At 47.1% G+C, this 27,717-nt stretch overlaps 1 protein-coding gene across 1 annotated transcript in view; it reads left to right on the top strand.

The window, feature by feature from the left end:
• The window catches only part of ACVR1B (activin A receptor type 1B), a 36,437-nt gene extending 9,842 nt beyond the window's left edge, over positions 1–26,595 (top strand). The window contains exons 2-9 of the mRNA XM_081082266.1: positions 7,010–7,249; positions 8,305–8,553; positions 11,914–12,144; positions 14,770–14,937; positions 16,158–16,314; positions 17,023–17,147; positions 20,561–20,691; positions 23,471–26,595. Coding sequence (XP_080938392.1) covers positions 7,010–7,249; positions 8,305–8,553; positions 11,914–12,144; positions 14,770–14,937; positions 16,158–16,314; positions 17,023–17,147; positions 20,561–20,691; positions 23,471–23,596 — 1,427 coding nt within the window. The 3' untranslated portion in view covers positions 23,597–26,595. The remainder of the gene's footprint in view (positions 1–7,009; positions 7,250–8,304; positions 8,554–11,913; positions 12,145–14,769; positions 14,938–16,157; positions 16,315–17,022; positions 17,148–20,560; positions 20,692–23,470) is intronic.
• The last annotated feature ends 1,122 nt before the right edge of the window (positions 26,596–27,717 follow it).

Below are 27,717 nucleotides of genomic sequence, written 5' to 3'. Positions count from 1 at the left end.
TTTTCAGGAAAACCTACCTCTATTTTGTGACAGTTTATTGCCAGACACCACCTTCTTTAAAAAAAATAATATTAAAAAATTTTTTGATTGATTTTACAGAGAGGAAGGGGAGGGGAAGGAGGGAGGGAGGGAGAGAGAGAGAGAGAGAGAGAGAGAGAGAGAGAGAGAGAGAGAGAGGAAGAAAGAGAAACATGGATGAGTTGCCTCCCGTATGCTACCCCACACATCCAGACCAGGGATCGAATTTGCAACATGGGTATGTGTCCTGACTGGGAATTGAACCTGCCACCTTTAGTGTATGGAATGATGCTCCATTCAACTGAGCCACACCAGCCAGGCAATACCTCCATTTTTAAAAAATATATTTTTTTATTGATTTCAGAGAAGAAGGGAGAGGGAGAGGGAGAGGGAGATAGAAACATCAATGATGAGAATCACTGATCAGCTGCCTCCTGCATGCTCCCTACTGGGGATCAAGTCCGAAATCCAAGCATGTGCCCTGACCAGGAATTGAACCGTGACCTCCTGGCTCATAGGTTGACACTTAACCATTGAGCCATGCCGGCCAGGCAACATCTGACTTTTTAAATTAAGGATTTTCATAAACACATTGGCTGTTGTCTAGATCAATAATTACTGTAGCCCTAGCCAGTTTGACCCAGTAGATAGGGCCTGTGGACTGAAGGGTCCTAGGTTGTCAAAGGGGTGGGGGGGCGGTGGGTTAATTTGCTTTCTGGATATTTAATATAAATGGAATCATACAATGTGCTACTTCTTTCACTTAACATAATGGTTTTTAAAAGTTTATCCATATTGTAGTATATGTCAATAACTTATTTATTTTTGTAGCTGAATAGTATTCCATTATATGAATATACCATATTTTGTTCACCCATTCATTATTTGATGGCCATTTGGGTTGTTTCTATCTTTTAATTATTGTGAATAGTGCTGTTATGAACATTTGTGTACAAATTTTTGTGTGAACACTTGTTTTTAATCTTTTGAATATACTATACCTAGGAGTAGAATTACTGGGTTATATGGTAATTCAATGTTTAACTTATCGAGGAACCATCGAGCCGTTTCCACAGCAATGCTTGAGGTTTCAGTTTCTCTGGTCTTCACCAGTGCTTGCTGTTTTCCTTTTTCATTTCCTTTTGGCCTTCCTAGTAGGTATGAAGTGATATCTTGTGGTTTTTATTTGCATTTGAGTTTGAAATTCTTTTGTATTTGAGATCTTGTTGAACATCTTTTCGTGAACTTGTTGACCATTTGTATATTTTATTTGAAGAAATGTCTGTTCAGGTCCTTTGCCCATTTTTTTAAAAATTGTTTTTCGGCCCTAACTGGTTTGGCTCAGTGAACTCAAGGGTCCCGGGTTCGATTCCGGTCAAGGGCATGTACCTTGGTTGCGGGCACATCCCCAGTGGGGGGTGTGCAGGTGGCGATTGATCAATGTTTCTCTCATCGATGTTTCTAACTCTCTAGTCCCTCTCCCTTCTTCTCTGTAAAAAATCAAAACATATTTTTTAAAAAAATTGTTTTTCATTATTGAGTTGTAAGAGTTCTTTCTATATTCTATATACTAGAGTCTAGTGTATATACTAGAATCTAGTAACTAGACCATTGTTAGATATATGATTTCTTTTCACCCTCTTAATATTTGTTATCCTTTGGTACACAGAAGTTTTTAATTTTTATGAAGGCCAGTTTATCTATTTTTGTTTTGTTGCTTGTGCTTTTGGTGTGATATCTAAGAGACCATTACCAAATACAAAATCAAAGATTTGCCCCTGTTTTCTTTTTTAAGTTGTAGAATATAAGTTTCACTCTTATATATAGATTTTTAATTCATTTTGAGTTAGTTTTTGTCTATGGTGGAAGTTAAGGGTTCTATTTTCTTTTTATTTTTTTTTTGCATGTGGCTATCCAGTTGTCCAGCACCATTTGTTGAAGACTTGTCTTCCCCCTGAAGGTTCTAGACCAGGGGTCCTCAAGCTTTTTAAACAGGGGGCCAGTTCACTGTCCCTCAGACCGTTGGAGGGCTGGACTATAGTTTAAAAAAAAACTATGAACAAATTCCTGTGCACACTGCACATATCTTATTTTGAAGTAAAAAAACAAAACGGGAGCAAGTACAATATTTGTATTTGCATGTGGCCTGCAGGCCGTAGTTTGAGGACCCCTGTTAGACATTCCTCTCAAAAATCCGTTGATCTTAGATGTATAGATTTGTTTCTCACAAGTCTATTTCATTGATTTATATGCCTATGCTTGTGCCTGGAGTAAGTTTTGAAATCAGGAAGTGTGAGTCCTCCAACTTTATTTTTTAATTTTTTAAGATCACTTTGGCCATTCAGTATCACAGAGTTGTGCAGAGTTGTGGTCCTTGTTCGATCCTAAGGAAGACATAGGGGGTTTGGATAAGGTCCTTGTAAGAATAATTAAAATGATCCTGGGTTGTGATAGGGTATTCCGATAGTTTGGCCTGTCTGATGGAAGAATGAAGGCTGAGAGGGACTTTCTGATCAACTTGTAAAAAATGAAGAGTAAGGGCAGCACAGGCTGATTTGGGCACCAGGTGTATTGGATACGCTACAAGTGGGAGGTTGCCTGGTGAAGTTTGAAGTGGCAAGTTGAGTGTGCAGTGCTCCACACCAGAACTAATTTGATGAAACTTACCTCCAAGAAGCACTTCACATAAGCTACAGATCATAAACACTATAGCTTTAAAACATGTTAGAACATTCACACACCTGTATCTCCCAGGACAGGCATGCACGCTCTGCGGTGTGCCTCTGACCTTTTGAGGTTTGTGCCACCCCTGTGCTCTCCTGCACCTCGTCGCCTGGCGATATGGTCTCAGGCCTAACACTGGGCGAGTGGCAGGAGCCCAGCCCTGTATGGTGGCTCTTAGGAACTGCCAGTGAGCCACAGCCTCACCAGTGTCTTCCCAGTGTCTGCCCGTGGGCAATAGAGGGGACCGAACCAGTGTCCGGCCCGTGGTGAGGCTGTCTTGCCGGGACCTGGCTGTATTAGAGCCTCCGCAGTGTGCGGCTGGGCCGAATCTGCCCGAGCTGGGACTTGTCAGCCTTCATCAGCCTTCCTCAAAACACAGCCTCTCTCCCGAGTCAAATTTGCATTTATTTCCTACCACAAACCACCTTCTAACCATATTTTGGAACCATGTTCAAATCCTGCCAAAGCGGTTTTGCCTTTTTAGTTCAGGTTTGACTAGCTTGTTAATAACCAAATTCTGTGCTAGTGGGAATTTTGTTCCGACCACTTTTTAACCTGTTTGTGTGTAGAATGATTTTGTTACTCCTCTGTGATTGGTTTTCCTAATTGTGTTATTTCAACTACATAACTGTTAGGTATGTGTTGTTTATATTCGCATGTGTAGACTGATTTGACTTGATGAGTCAATATGAAACATTATAAAGGCTGTTATCATTAATCCAGATTTAGCTTTTCAAAGACATTAAAATTAGATTTGTTACTTATAGCAAATTTATAGTAAATTCAGATGTTTGTGTAATTTTATTATCACTTACTTTGTTTTAGTGAAAAATGAATATTTACAGAAGGCTAGCCATAATGTCTGTCTTTAAAGTTCAGGATAAGGTATATAAAATTTAAAGCAGAACTTCCCAGTGTTGGATCAGTGAGGCAAACAATGTGGAATTTAGAAATAAACTGGATTCACATTTCAGCTGGAGGATTTTAGAGGTCATCTAGTTCAGTCTCTTCTTTCTGGTTAATCATGAGGAAAATGAGGTTCAGAGAGGTTACATGACTTGCCCAAAGCCACGCGACTCAGTTACTGGCAGAGCCAAGGCTCCAACAGCAGTTCTTGCTGTGGTCTTGCTTTAACTTGCCACTCCCTAATGAATGGATAAAGGGACAAATGTTAAGTGTGTTTGAGTTTTACATTGAGAGTTAGGATTAAAATTTATTGAGCATCTACTTGTTAAGCACTTTTTAATTTCATTTCATTCTTACCTAGTCCTGTGACATCATTATTAACAGTTCCACTTTACAGATTAGGAAACCAGGGTGCATGAAGGTTCCCAACTTGCTCAAGGTCATGTGATTAATATTAGAGCTGGTATTTGAGCCAGGTCTTTCTGACCTGTTTCCTGCTGTGATACCCCGCGTGGCTCCAGTGATAGTAACTGAAACCTTTTCAGGGGTGTGGGCAGTAGTGATGTTTATGTTAAAAATAGATCTTTCTCAGACTTGTCACTCACTGTAAAACATATAGACGTACACAGATAGGTGCAGAGAGAGTCTTTCTCAGAGCACCCACAGCACTTAAGGGATGTTTGGCTAATCTTTATACCATTTCTGTAAGATAAATGGTCTTTTTTGGTGAGGCAGCCAAGGCCCAGATAGACTCAGGGACTTGCTCAATTCCTTATCACAAACCTACAAGGCCCTCCTCCCCTTTCCGGTCCTCGTCCAGTCTAGCATAGATTTCACCACTTTTGTTCTTTCCTGTCTTACACCAAGATTGTTTAAGTACTTCCCAAAAATAATGAGCCACGTGTGGGTGTGTTCGTCCTCCAGGATGAATCACTGTGAAAGGGGCCGTGAACCAATGAAAGGAGGCTACGTATCTGGAATCAGAGACTCCTGGCTCCCAATTGACGACTCTGAAGTGAGCTTTTTTCAAAAGGCGGCTGCGGGTCTGGCCTGTGTGTCCCACGGTGCTCAGAATAGCCCTCTTGGAGTTGTTCGCTTTCCCTTCTCGCTTCCCAAAATAGACCCAATGCTGTTCTCTTTGCTGGATGGCCTGGTGCATGTATTGAGAGGTGTTCACTCCAAGGGGAACCCCTTTTGTGCTTGAATGCCCCCCTGACACAAAGGAGTGGGTATTGGCTTCCCTGAAGTAACAGGACTGCAGCTTGAGTAAAAGCTTTGGATTGAGTGTTCGGAAGGGCACAGAAGTAAATTGTTTACAAGGTGAATAAAAGGGAGCAAATAAAGGTATTTGGTAAGAAAAATGGAGAAGGTTCTTTTAGTGTTTGTGTCTGAAAGGGTTGGGATTGAAGTTTAGGAGGCATTTACTTTGACAATTCCTTCTAGATTTGGAATGCAGCCTAAAGAGTACCTGCTTTCAACTTCCTGCCTTTGAAAATGTAACCCTGCCCAAACCCTTCAGCAGGTAGCTACATGTTTTGGAACTTCTCCCTGAAGAAAGGGATCTGGTCAAACGCGTGAAAAAGATAAGCACAGGCCCCAGTGCTGTGTACCTGTCAGTGCGCTCTCTCCTTGTTTCCCCGGCTGGGGGGGCAGGGATGTGTCCTTTACGGAAGCCTGAGAGAGGAGGGGTGTGACACTCAGATATTTAGAATCTGCCTTTGGATTTGAAAGCCAAGAGGTGCCTCCCATTGTATGGGAGAAAGAGACAAAGATAAACTGTTTACAGCCTAAAGGGGTGAGTTACAACAGACTGGGTTTTCATGGGACTGGTCATGTATGTCTCTTCTCTGGGGGCCCTAGTTTGAATACCTTCCCACTCGGTACCCAGATAGTATCCTCTTAGTGTCTAGTCTGGGACCTGGGTGGGCCCTACCACCTCCATCCCCTGTGAGTCCCAACCTAAGCATTGTAGTGGCTAAAGCCACACTCCTGCCCCTCCCAAAGGTCAGGGCTCGGTTAGGCTCAGGGGAGACAGTGCTGGGCAGAACCAACTGCTGCTGTCTGTGCTATTCCTGTTAGACAGATAAATCAAGGATTTCAGACTCCAGGGCTGCTGAACTAGCTTTCAGAGGCACAAATTCACTTACAGTAATTTCCTGCCAATAGTCTACACTTATGTATACTACACACCCAGCAAAACTCACTAGGCCCAGAGATGATTACATATACTACCAATTTGAAGGAAAAAAAAAAAAATATATATATATATATACCATATATAGACATATATTACTCTTTAAAGTGATATCCAGGGACCTTCAGAATGGGTTAAACACATTGAGTCCTTTTTCTGCATTAGCTCATTTAATCCTCACAGTAACTTTATGAGGTAGCCACTGATACTATCTTCTTTGGAGGGTATTGTTTTTGCCCTCATGAGAGAGGTACTTGCCATGGACTAAAGGAGTGGTTGGCAGACTGCAGCTCGCAAGCCACATGTGGCTCTTTGGCCCCTTGAGTGTGGCTCTTCCACAAAATACCACGTGCGGGCGCACAGGTACAGTGCGATTGAAACTTCGTGGCCCATGCGCAGAAGTCGGTATTTTGTGGAAGAGCCACACTCAAGGGGCCAAAGAGCCACATGTGGCTCACGAGCCGCAGTTTGCCGACCACTGGACTAAAGGAAGAGGATGTTGGACAGTCAGGGGAAGCTTTTCTTTTTTTTTAAATCCTCACCTGAGGATATGTTTATTGATTTGAGAGAGAGAGAGAAACATCAGTGTGAGGAACAATCTATCAGTTGCCTTCCGCAGCACCCTGACCGGGGTCGAACCCACAGCCTTTTGGTGCACAGGACAACGCTCCAACCAGCTGAGCCACTCAGCCAGGATGGCAGGGGAAGCTTTTTAAAGGAAGTGATGTTTAAGCTGAATTTTAAAGGATTTGTAAGAATTCGCCAGGAAAAAGAGCACTGCAGCAAAAGAATATATGGGAGTATGCATACTGACTGCATTCAGGAGACTAGGCATCTAAATTTAAAGAAAAACATCTTTCCCAGTCACAAAATTATTTGTATTAAGTCTAAGGCAAAGTTCAAAAGGTAGTTTCTCTCTGTCTCAGAGGCATAAAATAGAGCACTTAGAGGAAAATGGTGGGGCCTAGAAAGTCTTGTTTGTGAGCTGAATAAACAGGTGAAAAGGTTGTGTCTCCATTGACAGTATCATCTTTCTGACCTGATCTCTATAAAAGCTCCTTATTTTGGAACATTAAGGATGCTAAGGAATGATATTCTAAGTTTGTGAAAGGACCTGGGATAAGATCTAATCTTTGATGTCAATGTCTACTCCCAAATTTCCTGCAGCTCTGCTGTGTACATGCACCAGCTGCCTACAGGCCAACTACACGTGTGAAACAGATGGGGCCTGCATGGTTTCCATTTTCAACCTGGATGGGATGGAGCACCATGTGCGTACCTGCATCCCCAAAGTGGAGCTGGTCCCTGCTGGGAAGCCCTTCTATTGCCTGAGCTCCGAGGACCTGCGTAACACCCACTGCTGCTATACTGACTTCTGCAACAAGATCGACCTGAGGGTGCCCAGTGGTGAGTGGACACCTTTGTTGGATTATTGGCTCATCTTGGAGGTGGGGCACCCCTGTCATTTCATCCTTCTCTACACTTCCCAATCCCTTTATTTGATGATAGGTAAACTTTTTGAAGTTCCCTAAGGCAGTGGTCGGCAAGCTCATTAGTCAACAGAGCCAAATATCAACAGTACAACGATTGAAATTTCTTTTGAGAGCCAAATTTTTTAAACTTAAACTATATAGGTAGGTACATTGTTATTAACTTAAGTAGGGTACTCCTAAGGCTTAGGAAGAGCCACACTCAAGGGGCCAAAAAGCCGCATGTGGCTCGCAAGCCGCAGATTGCCGACCACGGCCCTAAGGTGACAAGGGATGGGATTGCTCCCACATCAGGTTTGTAGATTAGAGGTTGAGGGAGGCAGATTGTTGTCAAGTTGGTCCCAGAGGTGAAAGGTACATTTTGGATGGTGGCCAAGTGGCATAGGCGGCTGTTGAGGAGTGGGAGAGTGTTGAGGAGTGTTGAGGAGTGCCTGCAAGGAGGGGGGTGGGAGTGGGTTGGTATGGGACTGATTCTGAAGGAGCCAACCCCAGAGCCTCAGGAAGGGAGCTTTTGGGGTGGGGTGAAGGCAATACTGGAAAGAGGGGCTACAATTAGGCAAAAAGGGCAGTGATCAAGGCTGGGAAGTGTTAGACATCACCCCTCTACAGGCAGTGATGCCATTTAGAAGGCATCACTGAGGAGATAGAGGAGCAGGAGAGAGACTGGAGCAGAGCTTAAAAGAGTTACAAGTTGAAGAGTAGATCCTGGCATCTGTCTGGGCCACTGAGATGGGAAAAGTACCATGAAATTACGAAGTGGGTTATGGATTTGACTGATGCAAAGGGCACTAAAGAGGTTTGCATCTGAGAGCAGACAAACTAGCCCCATAGACTGGAGAGGTCAGGCACACCTTGAGCATGTGGAGAGGGAACGGCATTTCACTTAGAGGGAGGTGCTGGGGATAAATCGGGCCAGTGCATTCCCTTGTTTTGACTCTTTGTTCTTTCCCTCTCCTTTCTCACTTGACCCAGGTCACCTCAAGGAGCCTGAGCACCCTTCCATGTGGGGCCCTGTGGAGCTGGTCGGCATCATTGCCGGCCCAGTGTTCCTCCTGTTTCTCATCATCATCATTGTTTTCCTTGTCATTAACTATCACCAGCGTGTCTATCACAACCGCCAGAGGCTGGACATGGAAGATCCCTCATGTGAGATGTGCCTCTCCAAAGACAAGACGCTCCAAGATCTTGTCTACGATCTCTCCACATCAGGGTCTGGCTCAGGTACTGAGTTCTTCTGGCCTTGTGTCTGTCGTTGGCCTTCATCACTGCTTCCCAGCAGGATAGATAGAGCATTTCCGAGAAAGGCTGGACCTTACACTTGTTTCTAGCAGCAGTGAGTTTTGGTGTCATACTTCCCCTTCTTGTGGAGTCTGACATGTAATAAGATAAGGGCGGGGGGGGGGGGGGTCACAGAAAATCTTTCATTCCCTGGGATTCCAAAGGTCAAGTGCAAATCTTTCTTGTCCAGAAACTCTGCCTCTCTCCAAGTTCTGTAACCAACATCTATTAAAATTCATCTGGTTCCACCTGAGCGGTGGAGTGCTCAATTTAAGGGCCCCTTTTGAGAAACAGGAGTGTGCCGCGTTCCTGTGAGGTGGTGACAGCTAATCATTGATCCCTGAGCAACCACAAGGGGAGTTTAAGGACATTGAGTGAAGCTGAAAGCTGGGTTTGGTGAATCATTGACTTGTTCCAGTTGCCCAGGGGTTTTTTCATGTGGTTAAATAAAGGCAGCTTGGGCTTCCAGCACGGCAACAGCCCCATTTCTTGTCCTGCCTGTTGGTCACCGAGTCTTCCTTAGATGAGGGAATTGAACCAAACACTGGGCCTTGTCGTGAGACCAGGAATGGCAAAAGGGGATTGGATTGTTCGGGTCTCAGGGTATATAGCTCAGCTAGCTATCAGATATGAGTGAGACTGCAAAATAGTCTTTTCATGAAGATAAACAATTATTTTAGTGATGGTGGTATTCTGTTCTTGTAAAAAAATCATCCACAAAAATCATTATTGTTGCCAATGTAGCTAAAACATACAGAATCATATTTGTGAGAATTTTGTGTTTACGTACTTTTTTATATATTTTATTAATTTTTACAGAGAGGAAGGGAGGAGGGATAGAGAGTTGGAAACATCAGTGAGAGAGAAACATTGATCAGCTGCCTGCTACACACTCCCCACTGGGGATGTGCCTGCAACCAAGGTACATGCCCTTGACCGGAATTGAACCTGGGACCCTTCAGTCCGCAGGCCAACGCTCTATCCACTGAGCCAAACCGGTTAGGGCATGTTTATGTATTTTTTTTGCCATGTGACAAGACTGTTCTGTAGGGAAATTATACCATCAGTCATAGCCAGACATTTCTCCTTGAACACAAGGAATACTTTGACATCTCTTGAATTTTAGTGGTTTTGCCTTTATTAAGCTCTGCAGTAGAGTGTGCCAAAATGATGGATGTATTAAAAGCTGTATACATTTAGGAAGAGAGAAAAATAGATGGCCTGTTTTTTGATGAAGGAGGAAGGGCAGTGGTTAGACTTTCCTGACTGCCTGTGGCTTGATTTGCTGTCAGAGGAGGGTAGCTCGGTTTCCAGAGTCCAGCTGAGGCTCTGGAAGGTGCGTGGTGGTTAGTCAGCTGGGATGAAGGGATTAATAACCATTTCTCTCTGGATGGTTTAGTCCAGTGGTCGGCAAACTCATTAGTCAACAGAGCCAAATATCAACAGTACAACGATTGAAATTTCTTTTGAGAGCCAAATTTTTTAAACTTAAACTATATAGATAGTTACATTGTTATTAACTTAATTAGGGTACTCCCAAGGCTTAGGAAGAGCCACACTCAAGGGGCCAAAGAGCCAAATGTGGCTCGTGAGCTGCAGTTTGCTGACCACTGGTTTAGTCCATTCTTAATTCAGAATATGCAGAGCTTCCAAGGTGTTGGAGTTCTAATTCTATGGATTTAAAGTGAATAAGTCCTTGCTGCTTACGTGACTTTCAATTCACATGAACAAATATATATAGAACACCCTCTGGATGATACAGGATGAACAAAGATGAGAAGGAAGCTGATCCAAAGTTGGATAAAAGGGATGGAGATTGTTGGGAAAGGTCCTGCAGAGGAGGGTGCACTCAAAGGGGTCTTAAACACTGAATTTGAGGTTTTAAGAGAAATGAGAGGACAAGGAACATTCCAGGCCAAAGAAAATCTCTTGAGCAAAAGGACAAAAAGGCATGAAAGTTCACCGAGTGTTTAGAGAATGACAGAGTCCAGCATGGAGTGGCCACGCTGGGGGTGGAAGGGGCAGGCTGTCCAGGAGGGAAGGACCTTGAGCGCTGTGCTTTTTCTGGCAAGATAAGAGGCATCTACTGAAACTTTTCCTGTGGAAGGAGTTCTGGCGGTGGTGCGGAGGATGAATTCATTCATTTGCCAACCTCCTGTTAGAGAGGGCAGGGTGAGGTAGGGCTGTGTGTGGGTTGCGGGGCAGGAGCAGGGTGAGATGGGCGGCAGAAAGACCAGCTGGAAATGTTTTAAAGCAGGGCCTGAACTAGGACTGGCACAGAGAAGATGGGGAGTGGGGGTCTAAGTTGAGAAACTTTTTGCGGGCTCTGTACTGCATATAGTTAAAAGCACGGACTTTAGAGTCAGCCAGTCCTGGGTGTTAATCCCGTATTGCCACGTGCTGCTTGTGCATTGGAAGGAGTTACCTAACCTTCTCCCTTTGGGTCTCGGTTTTCTCATCTGTGAAATAGGGATAATAAAAATACCCGCCTTACAGATGTTGGTGAGGAAATGAGGTAATTTATGTAAAGCCCTTAGCATAGTGCCTGAAGCATACAGTAAGTGGTCATTTACATCCTCAAGAGTTAGGGATTAATAACATTTTTTTATTTGGTCAGGGAGAGGAAGTGAGAGAGGTAAGAGTCATGATGGTAGGGGTGGATTGGTAAGATAGGGAGACATTGAATGAGTCAAATGAGGCAATAAATGAGTTCTAGAAAGACAATAAAATTAATCTTAGAATAAGCATGGGTGGTCTCCCATTCTGCGTCTGGAGCTCCACCTGTGAGCAGAACTTTGCTCTCTAGATCCTTACATGCCCTGACCACAATTTGGGTTTCATGGGACACGCAGCACTGCCCTCTAGTGGCGAATGATCAGAGAGCCAGAAGGTGCTCCCAGTGCTCAAGTCCTCATTTCATCTTTTCTTCCCTCTTTCCTCTTCATCAGCAGAAGGCAGATGTGGATGGATTGGCCCACAGGTGGCTGGTTACAGAGTTGATAAATCTGGTCAGATGTTTATATTAAAATCTGTCATCCACGCTAACAGAGAGGATAAATTGCTTAGATCAGGAACAGCTAATCCTTTGCATTTCCCTTTCTGTATTCACTCTCAGGCGCTACCTGGCTTAGTCTTCTGGTGGACTTCCTGGACATGGTACGGGGCAGCCACAGCTCTGCATGCCGGTGCAGCAGTGCAGCATGGGGCACGGCGATCAGACTGTTCAGTGTGGCAGTGAAAGCGGGAGTTACAAAGTTTAGCAAAATTACAGTGTCAGCTTTCTTTCCATCCTTTGGTCCATAGGGTTACCACTTTTTGTCCAGCGCACAGTGGCCCGGACCATCGTCTTACAGGAGATTATTGGCAAGGGCCGGTTTGGAGAAGTGTGGCGCGGCCGCTGGAGGGGTGGTGATGTGGCTGTGAAAATTTTCTCTTCTCGTGAGGAACGGTCTTGGTTCCGGGAAGCAGAGATATACCAGACAGTCATGCTGCGCCACGAAAACATCCTCGGATTTATTGCTGCTGACAATAAAGGTAAAGGGCTGGGCGTGGAGACAGCGTGTCCTAAAGCCAACCATGGTCCCAGATGGAGGGGTGACTGGGGCAACACAGCTCTGTTTGCCTTCATAGTTATTGCCCATAGAGAATCTAAATAAGGTAATGATTTTCAAACTTTCCTTCTACAAAAAGCTTATGTGGAAACCCAGGTTACTTAGCAAGTAAATAAGCAGTTATTAAGCAGGTGAACAGGATAAAGCTCTTGCCCCTTCTGCTCACTTCCCTTCCAAGACACTCTCAAACCCCCCCCCCCCGCCCCCAGGGTAGTCCCTGAGGGGCCCCACTGGAGGGAAGAACGGTGTGTGGCCTCAGCTCCGGCCCAGAAAAGCACGTCGCCCACGTTCTGTGGCAGGCACCCCAGCAGCAGGCTCAGTTTGGCAGTGGAGCAGGTGCAGCAAAGCAGTGGCCTGCCTGCCGCCAGAGTGCCCCCTCGTGGCTCTCAGACTCGGCGTTGGGTCTGCTTATACCCGAGGTCCCTCGTTCCCTCCTCCTCCTCCTCCTCCTCCTCCTCCTCCTCCTCCTCCTCCTCCTCCTCCTCCTCCTCGCTCCTGTTCTTGCTTTTGTTTTTGCGTCCTCCTTGTGCGGCCAGGCACGTGGTCATTTTTGAGGGCCTCCTTCACTACAAAGGGATGAAGTAACGGTGGGTTACAGGGTGTGATCAGGTAACGTGCTGTTCTGGTGAGCACAGTCGGGGTGAGCTGCGGGTCAGGAGGGCACACCTGAGCTTGGCTGAGGCGGGGGTAGCAGGAGCTGGTCAGAAAGCAAAACCAGTGGAAGGTTCACGCTAGACAGGTGAGCAGAGGTGAAGTGTGTTTGGGAACCTGCAGTAACTTGGTGGCTGTGTTACAGCAGAAGACAGCAGTGAGTCCCGGAGGCCAGATGGTGAGGCCTTTTTGAGAGGAGTGTATTTTTTTATGAAGTAATGGGTGGTCACTGAAATTTCATTCATTAGTTCAGTAACATCATCTATTGACAACTATAGGCAGGACCTCTGCCCATAGAACAAGACACAGTCCCTGCCCTCACAGGCCCCAGGAAGAGTGGACAGCAGACACACCGGGAGGTAGTCCACTTGGAGTCAGAGACCATGAGGTGATGGGCTTTGCCGTTTTGGAATCGCCTGGCAATTGTGACCCAGTTTGCTCCCAGGGCACAGCGATTTTTAGAAGTTAGTGTCTACAGAGCCTACGGAAGATGCTAAGTATTTATGTTTCCTTCCTAAAACAGCAGCAGGCTGCGCATTCCTCACATTGCTCTCGGGGTTGGTAGTGATCTCGGCCCCCCCAGCTGAAACGTCTTGGTCTCATACACAAGGGAAGAAGCGGAAGAGAATTTTTTACTCCTTCTGAACAAAACAACATCACCTTGGAATAAAACTTAAATCTTACATCTGTTTTAAAGGATCAAAAGATGTCTTCCCTTTTGACGTAGTGGCAGGGTCCTCAAGACTTGGGGGCTGGTTGGAGTGTAATTGGGGTGTGTTGAGTGGAGCCCTGTTCAGAGAAGCCAAGACTAGTGCTGTTCAGAAGCCACTCCCTTGATCTGGCAGCTGTGTGAGTCGGTCTGGCAGTCGAGCCCACATTGGGACCAGGGGAGGGGGAAATGGGACTCCTCTGACTTGCCTTTTTAACACGATATGTAGTACAGTGTCGTGTCCTGGAACCAGCACCGGCCTGGAATTTAGATCTCAATCCAATTTCCAATTTTCCTATTGACTGCAGCATAACCCAATTAGATTGACAGCTTTTGGTTTTACTTTTTCTCCCTCTCTTCCTCCCCCTCCTCCTTCCCACTGCACACACACCCACACCCACAATGTATAAGAGTGTATGCTGTCCACCTTCCATTGCTCTTCTGAGGGCGAGACGACCTCTATGGAATCCTTGGATGTGTGCTCGTCATGCCCTGAAAAGTGTTTTTTGGTCTGGGATGCAATAATGCACAAAGGAGCTCTTTCCTGCTCAGAGCCCATAACCTGGGAAGAGCAGTGGATTTAGGAAAGAAATGCTACAAATGAGACAGGTGCTGGGCTGGGCTGTGCTCAAAGCGTCTTAGAGAATGGGGTGGGGGAAGGTAGAGGAAGATAAAGGGGGGATAGGTGGTGATTTAAGGAGACTGGAGCACAATACAATATACAGATGATGTATTATAGAATTGTAACCTGAAACCCATGCCACCACGATAAATTCCATTGTTGAAAAAGGGTCTCGCTGCAGAGAGGGCCTGCGGAGCCTCCGCCGCGGGTGTGGGCGCAGCCAGTGGTGGTTGCTAGCGTAGAGAAGCCGTCGCCTCAGGATCGGGAGCAGTGTTACTCTCTGAGCGTACGCTTCCTCTTCTGGAGGATGTTACAGTGGGATGCTGTCCAGACCCTACAGCCACCTGCGAGAAATAAGGGGGCGGGTCTCAGAACGAAATGCTGTTCTGTCCTCCCTGGAGCCTGAAACACCTGCAGGTGAAACGGGCGCAGAGGAGGCCTCCGGAGGTGTGGCGGCAGGAGGTGGGAGTTCAGGAGCAACTGGAGTCCATGGGGTGCCCATCTTCCTTCCTGCTTTAACCTCTGTGGTTGTGCCTTTTCTGGAACTCTTCTGTGGTTCTCTGCAGATAATGGCACCTGGACACAGCTGTGGCTCGTCTCGGACTACCATGAGCATGGCTCCCTGTTCGATTATCTTAACCGGTACACAGTGACGATCGAGGGGATGATTAAGCTGGCCTTGTCTGCTGCCAGTGGGCTGGCACACCTGCACATGGAGATCGTGGGCACCCAAGGTGAGTGGACCCAGCCGAGGGGCAGCGATGCTGGGTTGCCTTTAAAAGCTTGTACCATCCTGATTTGGTTCCCAGACACCTTCTTCCTGAGCACGTTGGAGCTGGACCTCAGGAACTGTCGTCTAATCTGAAGGAGGGAGGTTTGGACTTGACTTGAGTGAGAACAAGAGGGTCTCTGGGGTTCTCCCACCGCCTCCAGCACCCCGCGGGGCCCTCGTGGGAAAGTGCGGGACTGGAGCTGGTGCTCACTGAGCAGGCCCCTCAGAAGCCCACAGTGCACAGGAGCTGAGGCGAGGCAGGGGGCGCTTGTGCAGGAGCGTCGGTTTCGTAATTGCACACAACGTTGCGGGCAGCTGGCTGAAAGACTGCTTGGTGGATTACGCCCTGGGCTTCCTTAGTCTAGGAAGGTTTTTCTGGAGGCAGAAGGCCTTGACCAGCCCTGGTTATTGACTGTACTGTCAGCTCTTCAGGAAATCCTGGATCTTGTTTGTCACAGTGGCAGGGTGTGTTCCCTGATGCCTGGTTGACCAGGGCAACAGCACTTGCTGCCATGACAGAAGACCAGCCATTAAAAGTTTGGTCCTGTTTCTAGCGTCTGTCGGGTATCAGGTATCAGCAGTCTTTATTAACCCCGAGAGTGCCGGGGAGCACAGTTGTGCTCCTTCTGTCTTTCGCCAAAGGTGCTGGGAGCACCTTCGCGCTCCTCCTGCAGTGTCACTATTAGATGCTAGTAGTTCACTCTGTATTGACAGATGGCTTTGCTGTAAAGTCAGCAAAAATGCCTGGACAGTTTTAGCATAGTTCCTAGGATATTGGTTGGCACTCAAAGGGTCAATTGTTGGTGATTTTGTTTGATTCTAACAGCTAGCCAACACAGCAGTTTTTCTTTGAATTCCTCAGCACTTCAGTACTTGAGCGTAATAGTTCAGGGAAGGCGAGTAGTAGTAGTAGTCATGGTAATATCATCTAATACACATGCCCTTCTGAGCTCATCACTTACCTACGTTAATGCATTTACTCCTCACAACATTTCTGTGAAGTCAGTACTGGTGTTAGTCTGTATAGTTGGGTTAGGTCGCTTTTCCAGGGTTACTGGGCTAGTGGGAGGCAAAGCCAGGACTCAAACTCATGGGACTTCCTAACATTCAGTCCGGCTGTAGACTTGCTTGTAACATTTTTACGATCTTTCTTTAAAGGTCCCTGTTTTTTTTCTCTGCCAGGGAAGCCTGGAATTGCTCATCGAGACTTAAAGTCGAAGAACATCCTAGTGAAGAAAAATGGCATGTGCGCCATTGCAGACCTGGGCCTGGCCGTCCGTCATGATGCAGTCACAGACACCATTGACATTGCCCCAAATCAGAGGGTGGGAACCAAACGGTAGGAAGGCCCTCTGCCTGTCCTGAGTGGTCCATGCGTGCCTTCCTCATTGTGCAGGAAGAAGTAAGAGAAGGTCTGCTTATCAGTTGAATCTCAGTGAATTTCACTAAGTTGTTTTGCTGCTTTTCCCTCCCCTTTGACATGAATGAATGAATGACCCCGGGCCCAAATTGTGAGGCCTGAGGTGATCCGCTAATTTGCCTTACTGTGTGTGTGTGTGTGTATAGTAGTATTAATTAGCTGAGAGGGACTTTGATGACTATCTAGAATAATTTTCACATTATCTGCAACCAAGTAAGGTAAAGAAGTACAGAATGAAATTTAAGCTCAACCCGTCACTGTGGCTACATCTAACAAAGTCCAAGACCCCAGTAGCAACTAGATATTACATATTGTTAGTGCCCTGTGACCCACAGTACAAATACCTCTGCCAAGAAATCAAAACATGCTAAAAATAAATCTTGATGTTAAAAAGTAGAGGTACAAATAAGAGTAGCCTATGCTACTTCCTAAAGCTATGCTGAAGAATTTAGATTCGAATCCAAAATATGGGAGTTTGCAATAAAAACATTGATCAGTTCCTCATCCCCAAGGGACTTTTTGGGGGTAATACTCACCCACATTCTGAGGGTCTCCAAGTCAGTACCTTGATTTAAGGAGAGAAGTCATCTTTTCCTCTGCATGATCATGTTTCCTTTGCTGTTGCAGATACATGGCCCCTGAAGTGCTTGATGAAACCATTAACATGAAGCACTTTGACTCCTTTAAATGTGCTGATATCTATGCCCTCGGGCTTGTATATTGGGAGATTGCTCGAAGATGCAATTCTGGAGGTACTTTTCTCTTCTGCCTTTTCTTGCTCCTGCCTCCCCGTCTAGGATGCTGATCACCTGAGGATGCTGGTGTTCTACTGCCTCCTTTCTTTTTACAACCTGCCGGATGCCTAGTGACAGACTCCGTCAATCACAGCGTTCTCATCACAAATGAGGGAACCTTGGAGATAGCTGTGCGAAGGGTGTGTTTGCTCTCTGGACCAGCTTCTAAAGTAGTGCTTTACATTGTGGTGAACATTCTGGAGGCCTATTTGGCTTTTTAAAAATTTTTAACAGATTGTTCTTATTGGGCCTGGAGGTTGCGAAAGTCCTGGGCAGGAATAGAATGGAGCTACTGCAGGCGTCTCCTTGATACAGGAGGCATTGTATGCTAACACACTGGCTCTCAAGCTGCGCTCCTGGGGAACATGGGTTTCATTGACAAATTAATAGCGGAAATTTCTCAATTTGTAGGATAAAGCTTACCAGTGTGTAGAATTTTCTCAAAATGAGTTTTTCTCATGTACTTTTTCTTAAATCTTTGGAATTTGCAACTATTCACTTATGTCAGAATCCAGTAAAAGGCAGTGTCAGGTTTAGCTGAGAACATGTTTATCATCAGCTTAGTACATCAGTATTTTACAGTGACTTTCAAGTATGCTGCCCTCAAGTTCAGGAACCACTAGAGCCCTGCCCTCAGCCCGTTATCTCTAATGTAAGAAGTTCCAGTCAGGGGAAATGGATTAAGTGAAATGAAATGAAATGAAATGAATTAAAAAGAACTGGTGAGCCCTGACTGGTTTGGCTCAGTGGATAGAGCGTCAGCCTATGGACTGAAGGGTCCCAGGTTCGATTCCGGTCAGGGGCATGTACCTGGGTTGCGGGCACATCCCCAGTGGGAGGTGTGCAGGAGGCAGCTGATCGATGTTTCTCTCTCATCGATGTTTCTGACTCTCTATCCCTCTCCCTTCCTCTCTGTAAAAAAATCAGTAAAATATATTAAAAAAAAAAAAAAAGAACTGGTGAGTCTTCCAGCTAGATCCTTTTCTGTGTTACTATCTTTTTCTGTCTATAATATTTTTGGTAAGATCCAAATTATGGAGAAGGCACCCAGGTATTCATAGAATTGTACATCTAAAATTTTGATCCTTATATACAGAAAACAGATTAAGAAAATCTGGTCACACAGATCTTAACCTGAGTAACTTAATTTGTTCTTCCTCATACCATCCAGAAATTGGGGCTAAGTGTATAATAATAATAATGCTAACATTTATCCCTTTTTATGTATAAATTAGTTTAATCTTTACTATAAACCTGTAAAGTGGGTACTAATATTGTCACCATTTTGCAGATGAAGAAACAAATCATAGAGAGATTAGCTAATTTGTCCAAGATCATATGGCTGATAACCTAGGATTCAACCTGTGGTAAATTGAGGTCAGAGCTCAAGCTCTTAACTACCCCTGAGATAACTACCAAGTCAACTTTATTGCTTTTTGTTTTTTTATTTCAGAGAGGAAGGGAGAGGGAGAGGGAGAGAGGGAGAGAGAGAGAGAGAACCACCAATGATGAGAATCATTGATCAGCTGCCTCCTGCACACTCCACACTGGGGGCTGAGCTCGCAACTAGGGCATGTGCCCTTACTGGGAATTGAACTTCCCCTAATTGTCTCTATGGTTACCAAGGTGGACCTCCTGATTCATAGCTCGATGCTCAACCACTGAGCAACACTGGTCTGGCTGGACTCTATTTAAAAGTCTCTCCTCTTAGCTCCGGATAGCAGAATTCTTCCTGGAAAAGGGCATGAGAAAGTTACATTGGATTTTTTTAAAATACATTTTTATTGATTTCAGAGAGGAAGGAAGGGGGAGAGAGACAATGATGAGAGAGAATCATTGATCAGCTGCCTCCAGCATGCCCCTCCTCTCCCCACTGGGGATCGATCGAGCCTGGGATCCTTCAGTTCACAGGCTAACATTTTATCTACTAAGCCAAACCGGTTTCGGGCACATTGAATTTTTTAAATTAATTTTTTATTATGGAAAATATTTCAGTGTGTAGCTCTGACTTCCAAAAATAATACTCTTGTCACGCTTTTTTAAATGAACATTAATTCTTAATATCATTTAACATCAGTCAGTGTTGAGATTTCCCCAATTTTCTCCTGAACAGTTTGTTCAAAATTAGGGTTAATGTTCATTTGTTGCAGTTGATTGATGCATTGCTTAAGTCTCTTATAATCTACTAGAGGCCCAGTGCATGAAATTCGCGCACTGGGGAGGGGAGTCCCTCAGCCTGGCCTGTGCCCTCTCACATTCTGGGAGCCCTCAGGGAATGTCCAACAGATGGACATCCTTAGTGCTGCCATGGAGGCGGGAGAGGCTCCCGCCAGTGCCACTGTGCGCGCCAGCCGTGAACCCGGCTCAGGGCTTCTGGCTGGGTGGCGCTCCCCCTGTGGGAGCGCACTGACCACCAGGGGGTAGCTCCTGTGTTGAATGTCTGCCCCCTGGTGGTCAGTGTGTGTCATAGCGACTGGTCGTTCCACCATTTGGTCAGTTTGCATATTAGCCTTTTATTATATAGGATAGGGTAGGTTTCACATCCCATTTCCTGCCCCCCCATGGTTTTTTTAATTGGGAAATCCAGTCTTTTGTCCCATAAATTTTCCTGTTTGTCTCTTCATAGAGTTCATGTGTTCCTGTGAATTTTCTGTGATAGTTACATTCAGTGACTACAATCAGATTTTTTTTTTTCAAAAGTTCTTCTGTTACAAGGCACATAGTGCTGGTAACTCTATTTCTGTGATATTAACAGCCATCAGTGATCACTGTCCAAATCCAAATTCATTAGAGGTTGAAAAATGCCAATATTCTGATTCTATCAGCCTTCTTCTAGATTTCTTCTTGGAGGAGAAACTTCCCCTAATTGTCTCCATGGTTACCAAGGTGGATAGTTTCAACAGGAACAGCAGGAAAAATACTTGATGTCCATTTATCGAAATAACAAGTGTTACCTATCATCTTACAAAGATGACTGATTTTGAGGGTTTTGCTGTTTAGTATAATTATGAACTGGAAGACTTTTTTTTTGAACTGGTGGATTTTAAATATTTGTTTCCATGGAAGTTATTAATCTTACTATTGCATAAATGTTCTCATCTTTGACTGGTTGGGAGCTTTTCAAGTTGGTGCCTGTCGACTTGACCTCAGTAGTCTTTGATAGTTTTCTTGCCTTTTGGTATAAAAAAGATGTTTCTGGCTAATCATCTGTACCTCTTGCCCCAGCCCTAGATCCACCGAGCTCTCCAAGGAGCCCATTCCCTCCCAGCGGGACGTGGTGTGTGCGGGCCACCGTGTGCTTGCTCTCATTGGAGTTTGACTCATCTCCTCCTCCTGTTGGTAACTCAGGTGGACATTTTCTTTTCTTCCAGGAGTCCATGAAGAATATCAGCTGCCATATTATGACTTAGTGCCCTCTGACCCTTCCATTGAGGAAATGCGCAAGGTTGTATGTGACCAGAAGCTGCGTCCCAACATCCCCAACTGGTGGCAGAGTTATGAGGTAGGAAGCTCCCCTACCTCCTGCTGCTTTTCCGTCTGCATGGTTATTTACCTTACCTGACAGTGGGTCCAACCCCTGAGTGTGTCTGTTACGATAATACCACTGTGCTATGACTTTATATACTGAGCCCTGAGAGGCCACAGTCCCTTGTCCTGGGCACTGTAGGGTCCCCTTTGGAATCCACAGCCTAGTAGAAGCAGTTGGCCCTGGGGACACAGATAAGATAGGTGGTCAACAGGAGACAGAAACAAAAGCCTAGTGGGAGCTCCTAGACCTGTGTAACTGGAAAGATGACTTAGTGAGTACATGTCTGTGAGGGAGGTGGCCTTTCTAACAACTCAGAAGAGCGGAGGAGGATGCGGAGAATTTGAATTTGGGGAAGATGGCAGATGAAGTGAACAGGGAACAACGTGGCTGACTGGTATAGCTCAATAATTGAACATCAACCTATGAACCAGGAGGTCAGGGTTCGATTCCGGGTCAAGGCACATGCCCGGGTTACAGTATGGGGCGCGCAGGAGGCAGCTGATCAGTGATTCTCTCTCATCATTGATGTTTCTATCTCTCTCTCCCTCTCCCTTCCTTTCTGAAATCAATAAAAATATATATATATTTTAAAAACAGAACATTTTGTGTAAAGAATTGAAATGACAAATTTATTGTACAGAGTCCTAATGAACATGGAGTTCCGGGGTCTTAGAGTCTTCAGGGGGAGCAGGTTTTGCCTAGCTAAGTGCACTTGGGCCTCTTTTTCCCTCATAGCTCTGCTTTTTTTTTTTTTTTTCCAGAGAGGAAGGGAGAGGGAGAGAGAAACATCGATGATGAGACAGCATCATCTATTGGCTGCCTCCTGCACAACCTCACTGGGGATCTAGCCTGTCACCCAGGCATGGGCCCTGACCCAGGATGGAGCGGTGACCTGGTTCATAGGTGGCTGCTCAACTACTGGCAGGCAGCTCTGCCTTTCAGGAATATAACCACTAGAGGGCGCTTCTGCATTGACCAAAAAATTACTTCGTTCACATTTTACATGATGTCCTCTCATTGTATAATACAGCAGCATTTTCCAAATGTTCCTTGGAACCCCAATTGGGTTTACTTCAGAGGATGAATGTGAGGCTGGAAGAGCTGCTTTTACTGCCCTGCCCCACCCTCTGTTCAGTCACCACTGTTTGTATTGTTGGGACTCTACTCAGGAAAGTAGGGAAAAAAATATTTTTCCTCTCTGAAAATTCCACTGTTAAACGGAATTTTGAAAAATAGTGGCCTAGAGCAGCAATCGAGGAACTTTATAGCCCTCGATAACCAGTAGCAGTCCTTAGGCGACCTTCCACGTCACCTTTTGGCCTGACTATAGTGGTCGCCTGTGTCATCTTGGCAATGACAGTGTAGCTTTCGGCCTCTGACAAGATTGCTTTCAGGGTCTAGTTTCCACTGGGGTCTTACTAATTGTTCTTTTAAAAAGTAGCATATGGCCCTAACTGGTTTGGCTCGGTGGGTAGAGCATCAGCCTGTGGACTGAAGAGTCCGGGGTTCGGTTGTGGTGAAGGGCATGTACCTTGGCTGCAAGCTCGATCCCCGTCCCCAGCCCTGGTCAGAGCATGTGGAGGAGGCAGCCAGTGGATGTGTCTCTCTCACATCGGTGCCTCTCTGTCTGTCTTTCCCACTCCCTTCCACTATCTCTAAAAACAAACAAAAAACAACCAATGGAAAAAATATCACTCCGTGAGGATTAACAAACAATAAAAAGTGGCAGGTGAGCCCTGGCCAGGTAGCTCAGTTGGGTAGAGCATTGTCCTGATGTGCCCAAATGTGAGTTTGATTTCCGGTCGGAGCACATACAAAAAAGTAACCAGCCCGTCCGGCGTGGCTCAGGGGATGAGCTTCGACCTGTTAACCAGGAGCCGCAGTTCAGTTCCCAGTCGGGTACATGCCTGAGCTGTGGACTCAATCCCCAGGGCGGGGCAGCCAGTCAGTGATTCTCTCTCATCATTGATGTTTCCATCTCTCTCTCCCTCTCCCTTCCTCTCTGAAATCAATAAAAATTATTGAAAAAATAAAAAGTTGAGCCGAAACCGGTTTGGCTCAGTGGATGGAGTGTCGGCCTGCGGACTGAAGGGTCCCAGGTTCGATTCCGGTCAAGGGCATGTACCTGGGTTGCGGGCATATCCCCAGTGGGAGATGTGCAGAAGGCAGCTGATCGATGTTTCTCTCTCATCGATGTTTCTGACTCTCTATCTCTCTCTCTTCCTCTCTGTAAAAAATCAATAAAATATATTTAAAAAAATAATAAAAAATAAAATAAAATAAAAAGTTGAAAAAGTTAAAAAAGCAACCAGTGAATGCATAAATAAGCAGAACAACAAATCTCTCTCTCTGTGTCTCTCCCTCCCTTCTTTCCTCTCTCTAAAACCAATAAAAAAAGTTTTTAAGTAAAATAGAAGAACAACAATCATGAAAATGGATTTTCAAACCTGATAGAAATGATTGTCAGACCACAGGTGGTTGTGGGTGTTTCTTTCCAGGTTGCGCAGATGATGGGGCGGCTCGCGGTGCTTGCAAGGAGCTCCCCCTCCTGCGGAAGCTTTCTCCTTGTGCCTGCACAGCCCGGCCCCTAAGGCAGGGCGAGCCATGGGGACAGGGACGCTTGCAAGGTGTTTCCCTAGGTTCAGAGGGGAGAGGAGATCCTGGCAGACTTTCACGGAGAAATGAGGGGCCTGGGGACCAGAAAGGCTTCTGCGGGGCAGGGTCACACTGATGCCTCTGGGTCTCCATGCAGGCGTTACGAGTGATGGGGAAGATGATGCGAGAGTGCTGGTACGCCAACGGCGCGGCCCGCCTGACTGCTCTGCGCATTAAGAAGACCCTCTCCCAGCTCAGCGTGCAGGAAGATGTGAAGATCTAACCCTGCTTCCCTCCCCTACATGCAACCTGGGCAGCGAGGACTACACAGAGCTGCCATGTCGAGCGTACGATGGAGGCCTACCTCTCGTTTCTGCCCAGCCCTCTGTGGCCAGAAGCCCTGGTCCGAAAGAGGGACAGAGCCCGGGAGACCCGCTCACTCCCATGTTGGGTTTGAGACACAGACACCTTTTATACTTACCTCCTAGTGGCATGGAGACTCTGAGCGAATGGTGTGAGAACTCAGTGCCACAACTCTGAACGGGTTGTAGTGGGGAGTCCCGCGCAACCTGGTGCGCCTGGGGTACATCCAGGAGTGGTGACGGCGGCCTGGAGGGCCCAGGTGAAGCCGAGTGCTGAGCAGCACTGAGATTTTCCTCCAGGAACCGGCCCCAGCACCGAGGTGGCCCCGAGGAACCTGAAGCGCAGCCACTCTGGCAGGCAGTTCTGGGCCCCGTGCTCCACCCTCGCCCAGACATCGGCAGGGGCTGCCGGCGGAGACGGAATCCGCCCCTGTCTGTCCAGCCAGGTGTGCATGTGCCGAGGTGCGTCTCCTGTTGTGCCTGGTCCGTGCCACGCCCTTGTGTGTGTGCGTGCGTGTGTGTACGTGTGTGTACGTACATACGTGTGTGTGTGTGTGTGTGCGTGTCTGTCTGTAGGTGCGTACTTCCCTGCTTGAGCTTTCTGTGCATGTGCAGGTCAGGGGTGTGTTCTCCATGCTGTCTTCGTGCTGGTGCCTCTGTTCAGTAGTGAGCAGCGTCTCGTTTCCTGGTGCCCTGCCCAGAGGTCTCCTCCCTGCCCCTGCCCCTGCCCCTGCCCCAGAGCTCTGAGCCACGGTACCCTCCTTCCCCACAGGCGGCTCTGCCAACCCTGCGTGAGCACCGCTCCATTTCAGACTGGAACCAAAGCTGGCCCAGCAGGCTTTGGGGTCCAGATGTGAGGGAGGGTGGGTGGGCAGGGAAAGCAGCTCGGTGTGAGTCTTGGGCGTGTGGTCAGCTGCCACCGTGGGAAATGAGCCAGCCCAGGGCATGCATGGTCCTCGCAGCATCCAGGAAGGCCCAATGCGTTTGCAGCCCAGATCGTGGGGCTCGGATTAGAATGTCACATCTGTCTTTCCTGTCCCAGATTCTGGAAACAGCCGTGTATATTTTTGGTGGTGGTGGGTTTAGGGTGGGGAAGGGAAAGGGGGGCAGGGAGTGGGGAGGGAGTGCGGGTGGGAGGGAGGCATCTGCATGGGTCTTTTACTGGATTATCTGATCGTGGTGGAGGGAAGGTAGGAGGCTTGTACCCACTTCAGGGGCCCTGCTAAAGGGAGCAGCCTGAGCCGAGTCATATTTAACCTGAATGTAGTAGTGAGCGATGTCTAGAAGCACGGTTGTGGGTGGGGTTTGGTCACCATAGCTTAGGTATGTAATGACTTTGAAGCCATAACTTTTAACTGGAGTGGGTTTTTTGTTGTTTGTTTTTTAATTTTATTGGGAGGGTCTAGATTTTAACTTTTTTTAATATTATTAAGTTTTTATAAAAGGAAAACCATCTCTATGTGATGATTACCTCTCAATTTATTTGTTTTTAAAGAAACCCTTACAAAAACAACCACAAAAAAAAAAAAAAAAAAAGCTTCAATCAAGCGCACATAGCTCAGTCACACTGGAAACGTCCCTCCTTGCCCTGAGCCTGTCCCCTCCACGGGCGCGCCCGTCCTGCCCTGGGCCTGTCCCCTCCACGGGCGCGCCCGTCCTGCCCTGGGGTGGGCCTCTCGCTTCTGCCCACCCACCCCCAGTCCTGGAGTGGCTGGGGGCCAGGGCCCTGGCCTGTTGTGCACTGTCCAGCTGGCTGCTCCTTCTCCAGGCGTTTACTCAGCTAATGTTGAGTGCCTGTTGGGTGCCAGGCACTGTGCTAGGTGCTGGGATACGGCTGTGAACAAGACAGGCTTGGGTCCTACCCTTGGAGCACTGAGGAAGGACCTGGTCCAAGTTGGTGGGTGCCTGTTTTGAGACCAGAAGTTCCATACAGTCGTTGGTTCTGAGAGCCTTTGAGCCCGGAATGATTGCTCTCATAGAAGACCACCGAGGAGCAAGGATGCCTCCCGCGCCAAAGAGACCGGTGGTGGGCAGAGCGCCCAGTCACTGCGTTCCTTCTGCGCCTCCTCCCTGCCCGGGGAGCATGGTGTGGATGCAGCTGCACAGCACCCCTGCCTCCAGCCAGCGACTTGCTGCCAAAGCTTGTGGAGGAGGGAGCCCTCTCCCTGCTTCTGTCTCCCCGATGCCCCTGGCCTTTCTATTTATTTTCCTGATGTGTTGCCTCTTTCCTTGCATTAAAGGAGATTTCCCCCTAACTGTTTGGGCCAATTTACTGGCTATTGACTAATTTCCCTTGAATACCAATTGTGTCATCAGGGGACTTCCTTTCCTCACCTCTGCCCTGCAGAACCTGGCGGGTTCTAAGTGGTTATGGGATTAGACTCCCCGTGCCCATCACAACCAGCCTCTGGGATCTGCCAACACTCCTCGACCCAGGGACTCCCAAGCCACTAGCCTGCTCCCTAGGTGGCCCTCTGTCCTCACCACACGTACGTCCAGTTCCTCCCCCCTGGGGAAGACTGAGCAGTTTTTTGGGAAGCTCCCATCCTCACCCTCGCCACTCTTAACCATAAGCGTTAGGAGTTTAGAGGGCTGGGGAGAAACTACAGCCTGAAGCCGTGGTGTTTGGCCCCCTGAGGCTAACCCTGACCCTTAGGGCGACCTGCACCTCTGGATTCCGGGTTCACAGACCAAGGCCAAGCCCGTTCTTTTGTTGCCATCAAGGCCCCCGAACGGCATTCTCGGTACTTCTGTTTGTTTTTGTACATTTTACTAGAAAGGATTGTAAAATAGCCACTTAGACACTTTACCTCTTCAGTATGCAAATGTAAATAAGTTGTAATATAGGAAATCTTTTGTTTTAATATAAGAATGAGCCTGTCCAATTTCTGCTGTACATTATTAAAGTTTTATTCACAGAGCTGATCTGGTGCCATCTGTTTTCCATCTGTGGATTGCGCTCAGCTGTTGTCAGGGGAGTGGGCCCGGGCAGATGTTCTCAGGTGGCGTTTCTACCCTCCCCCTGGGCTGGGCAGCAGGTCACAGAGAGGAGCTGACCCGCCCCTGTGGGGTCTCCCTGAGACTGTCCTCTGTTCTGTGGAGGGAGAAGGCCTGGCGTGTGAGGGAGTGGGACACTAAACACCTTTTCCTGGGCTTTGTATTTTAGTCTTGTAGCATCCTGCTTAGTCAACCACGTAGTCTCGAAGAGCTCTCCTCGGTTTCTCTTCCCCTCCTAAACTGGCGTGTAAATGTGAATCTGGGGCTTTGAGACGCGAGTCTCCAGGGGTTCCTCTGGCATTTTCAGTGTGTGGGTGGCTGTGATCGTCTGTCTCTAGGCTGAGGGAACCTGGGATAAAAGTCCTAGAATCATAGAATTTCATGTGTAGGTGGCACCCTAGAGGTCCCCTAGCCCACCACCCCGTGGGCACTTGCCAGTTCCCGACAGCATCCCGCCACGTGCTTGTGGGCCCCGTGATTCCGAACCTCCTGCTGAAACACTCGGGACCACAATTTGCACCTGCCAGCAGGCGTCTGCTGCGGAGAAAGCTCTTCCTCATGCAGATCCGGGCAACCTCCATGTGACTCCCATCCTCAGGCGCTTCAGAGCAGCTTCCTCTCTTCCATATAAGGCCCTTCCAATACTTGAAGGCAGCTGTCATGTTACCACGAGTCTGGCAAAGCTTCGAGTTCCTTCAGTTAATATTAGCAGATGCTTACGTGTGCTGAGCAATGTGCCCAAATTTGCTTTACGTATATCAATTGCTTTCATTGAAAAGAGTGTGAGGTGGGCGTTACTGTCCTCTCTGTGGTTAGGAAGCAGGGTTAGAACTCAAGTAACTGGCCAGTAAGTCAAATAAGCTTAGCTCACAGGCTGGAAGAGACCTTGGGTTTAGGATGTCGGCCCGCAGGCTGCAGCCCTTTAGCCTTGGCACCGTCCAGCCTCCATGGTCCATGGTTCTTCCCCAGGCCAGCTGCTCTCCACCAAGCCAGCTAGAGCCGGGCCAGGAAGGACACGTAACATTTCACCTAGGCGTTAACTGGC

This window comes from Myotis nattereri, assembly GCF_964212035.1.
Source record: "Myotis nattereri genome assembly, chromosome: 2".
Taxonomy (NCBI): Eukaryota; Metazoa; Chordata; class Mammalia; order Chiroptera; family Vespertilionidae; genus Myotis; species Myotis nattereri.
The sequence above is the reverse complement of the archived record's forward strand: the minus strand, read 5'-3'. Positions and strand labels throughout refer to the sequence as shown.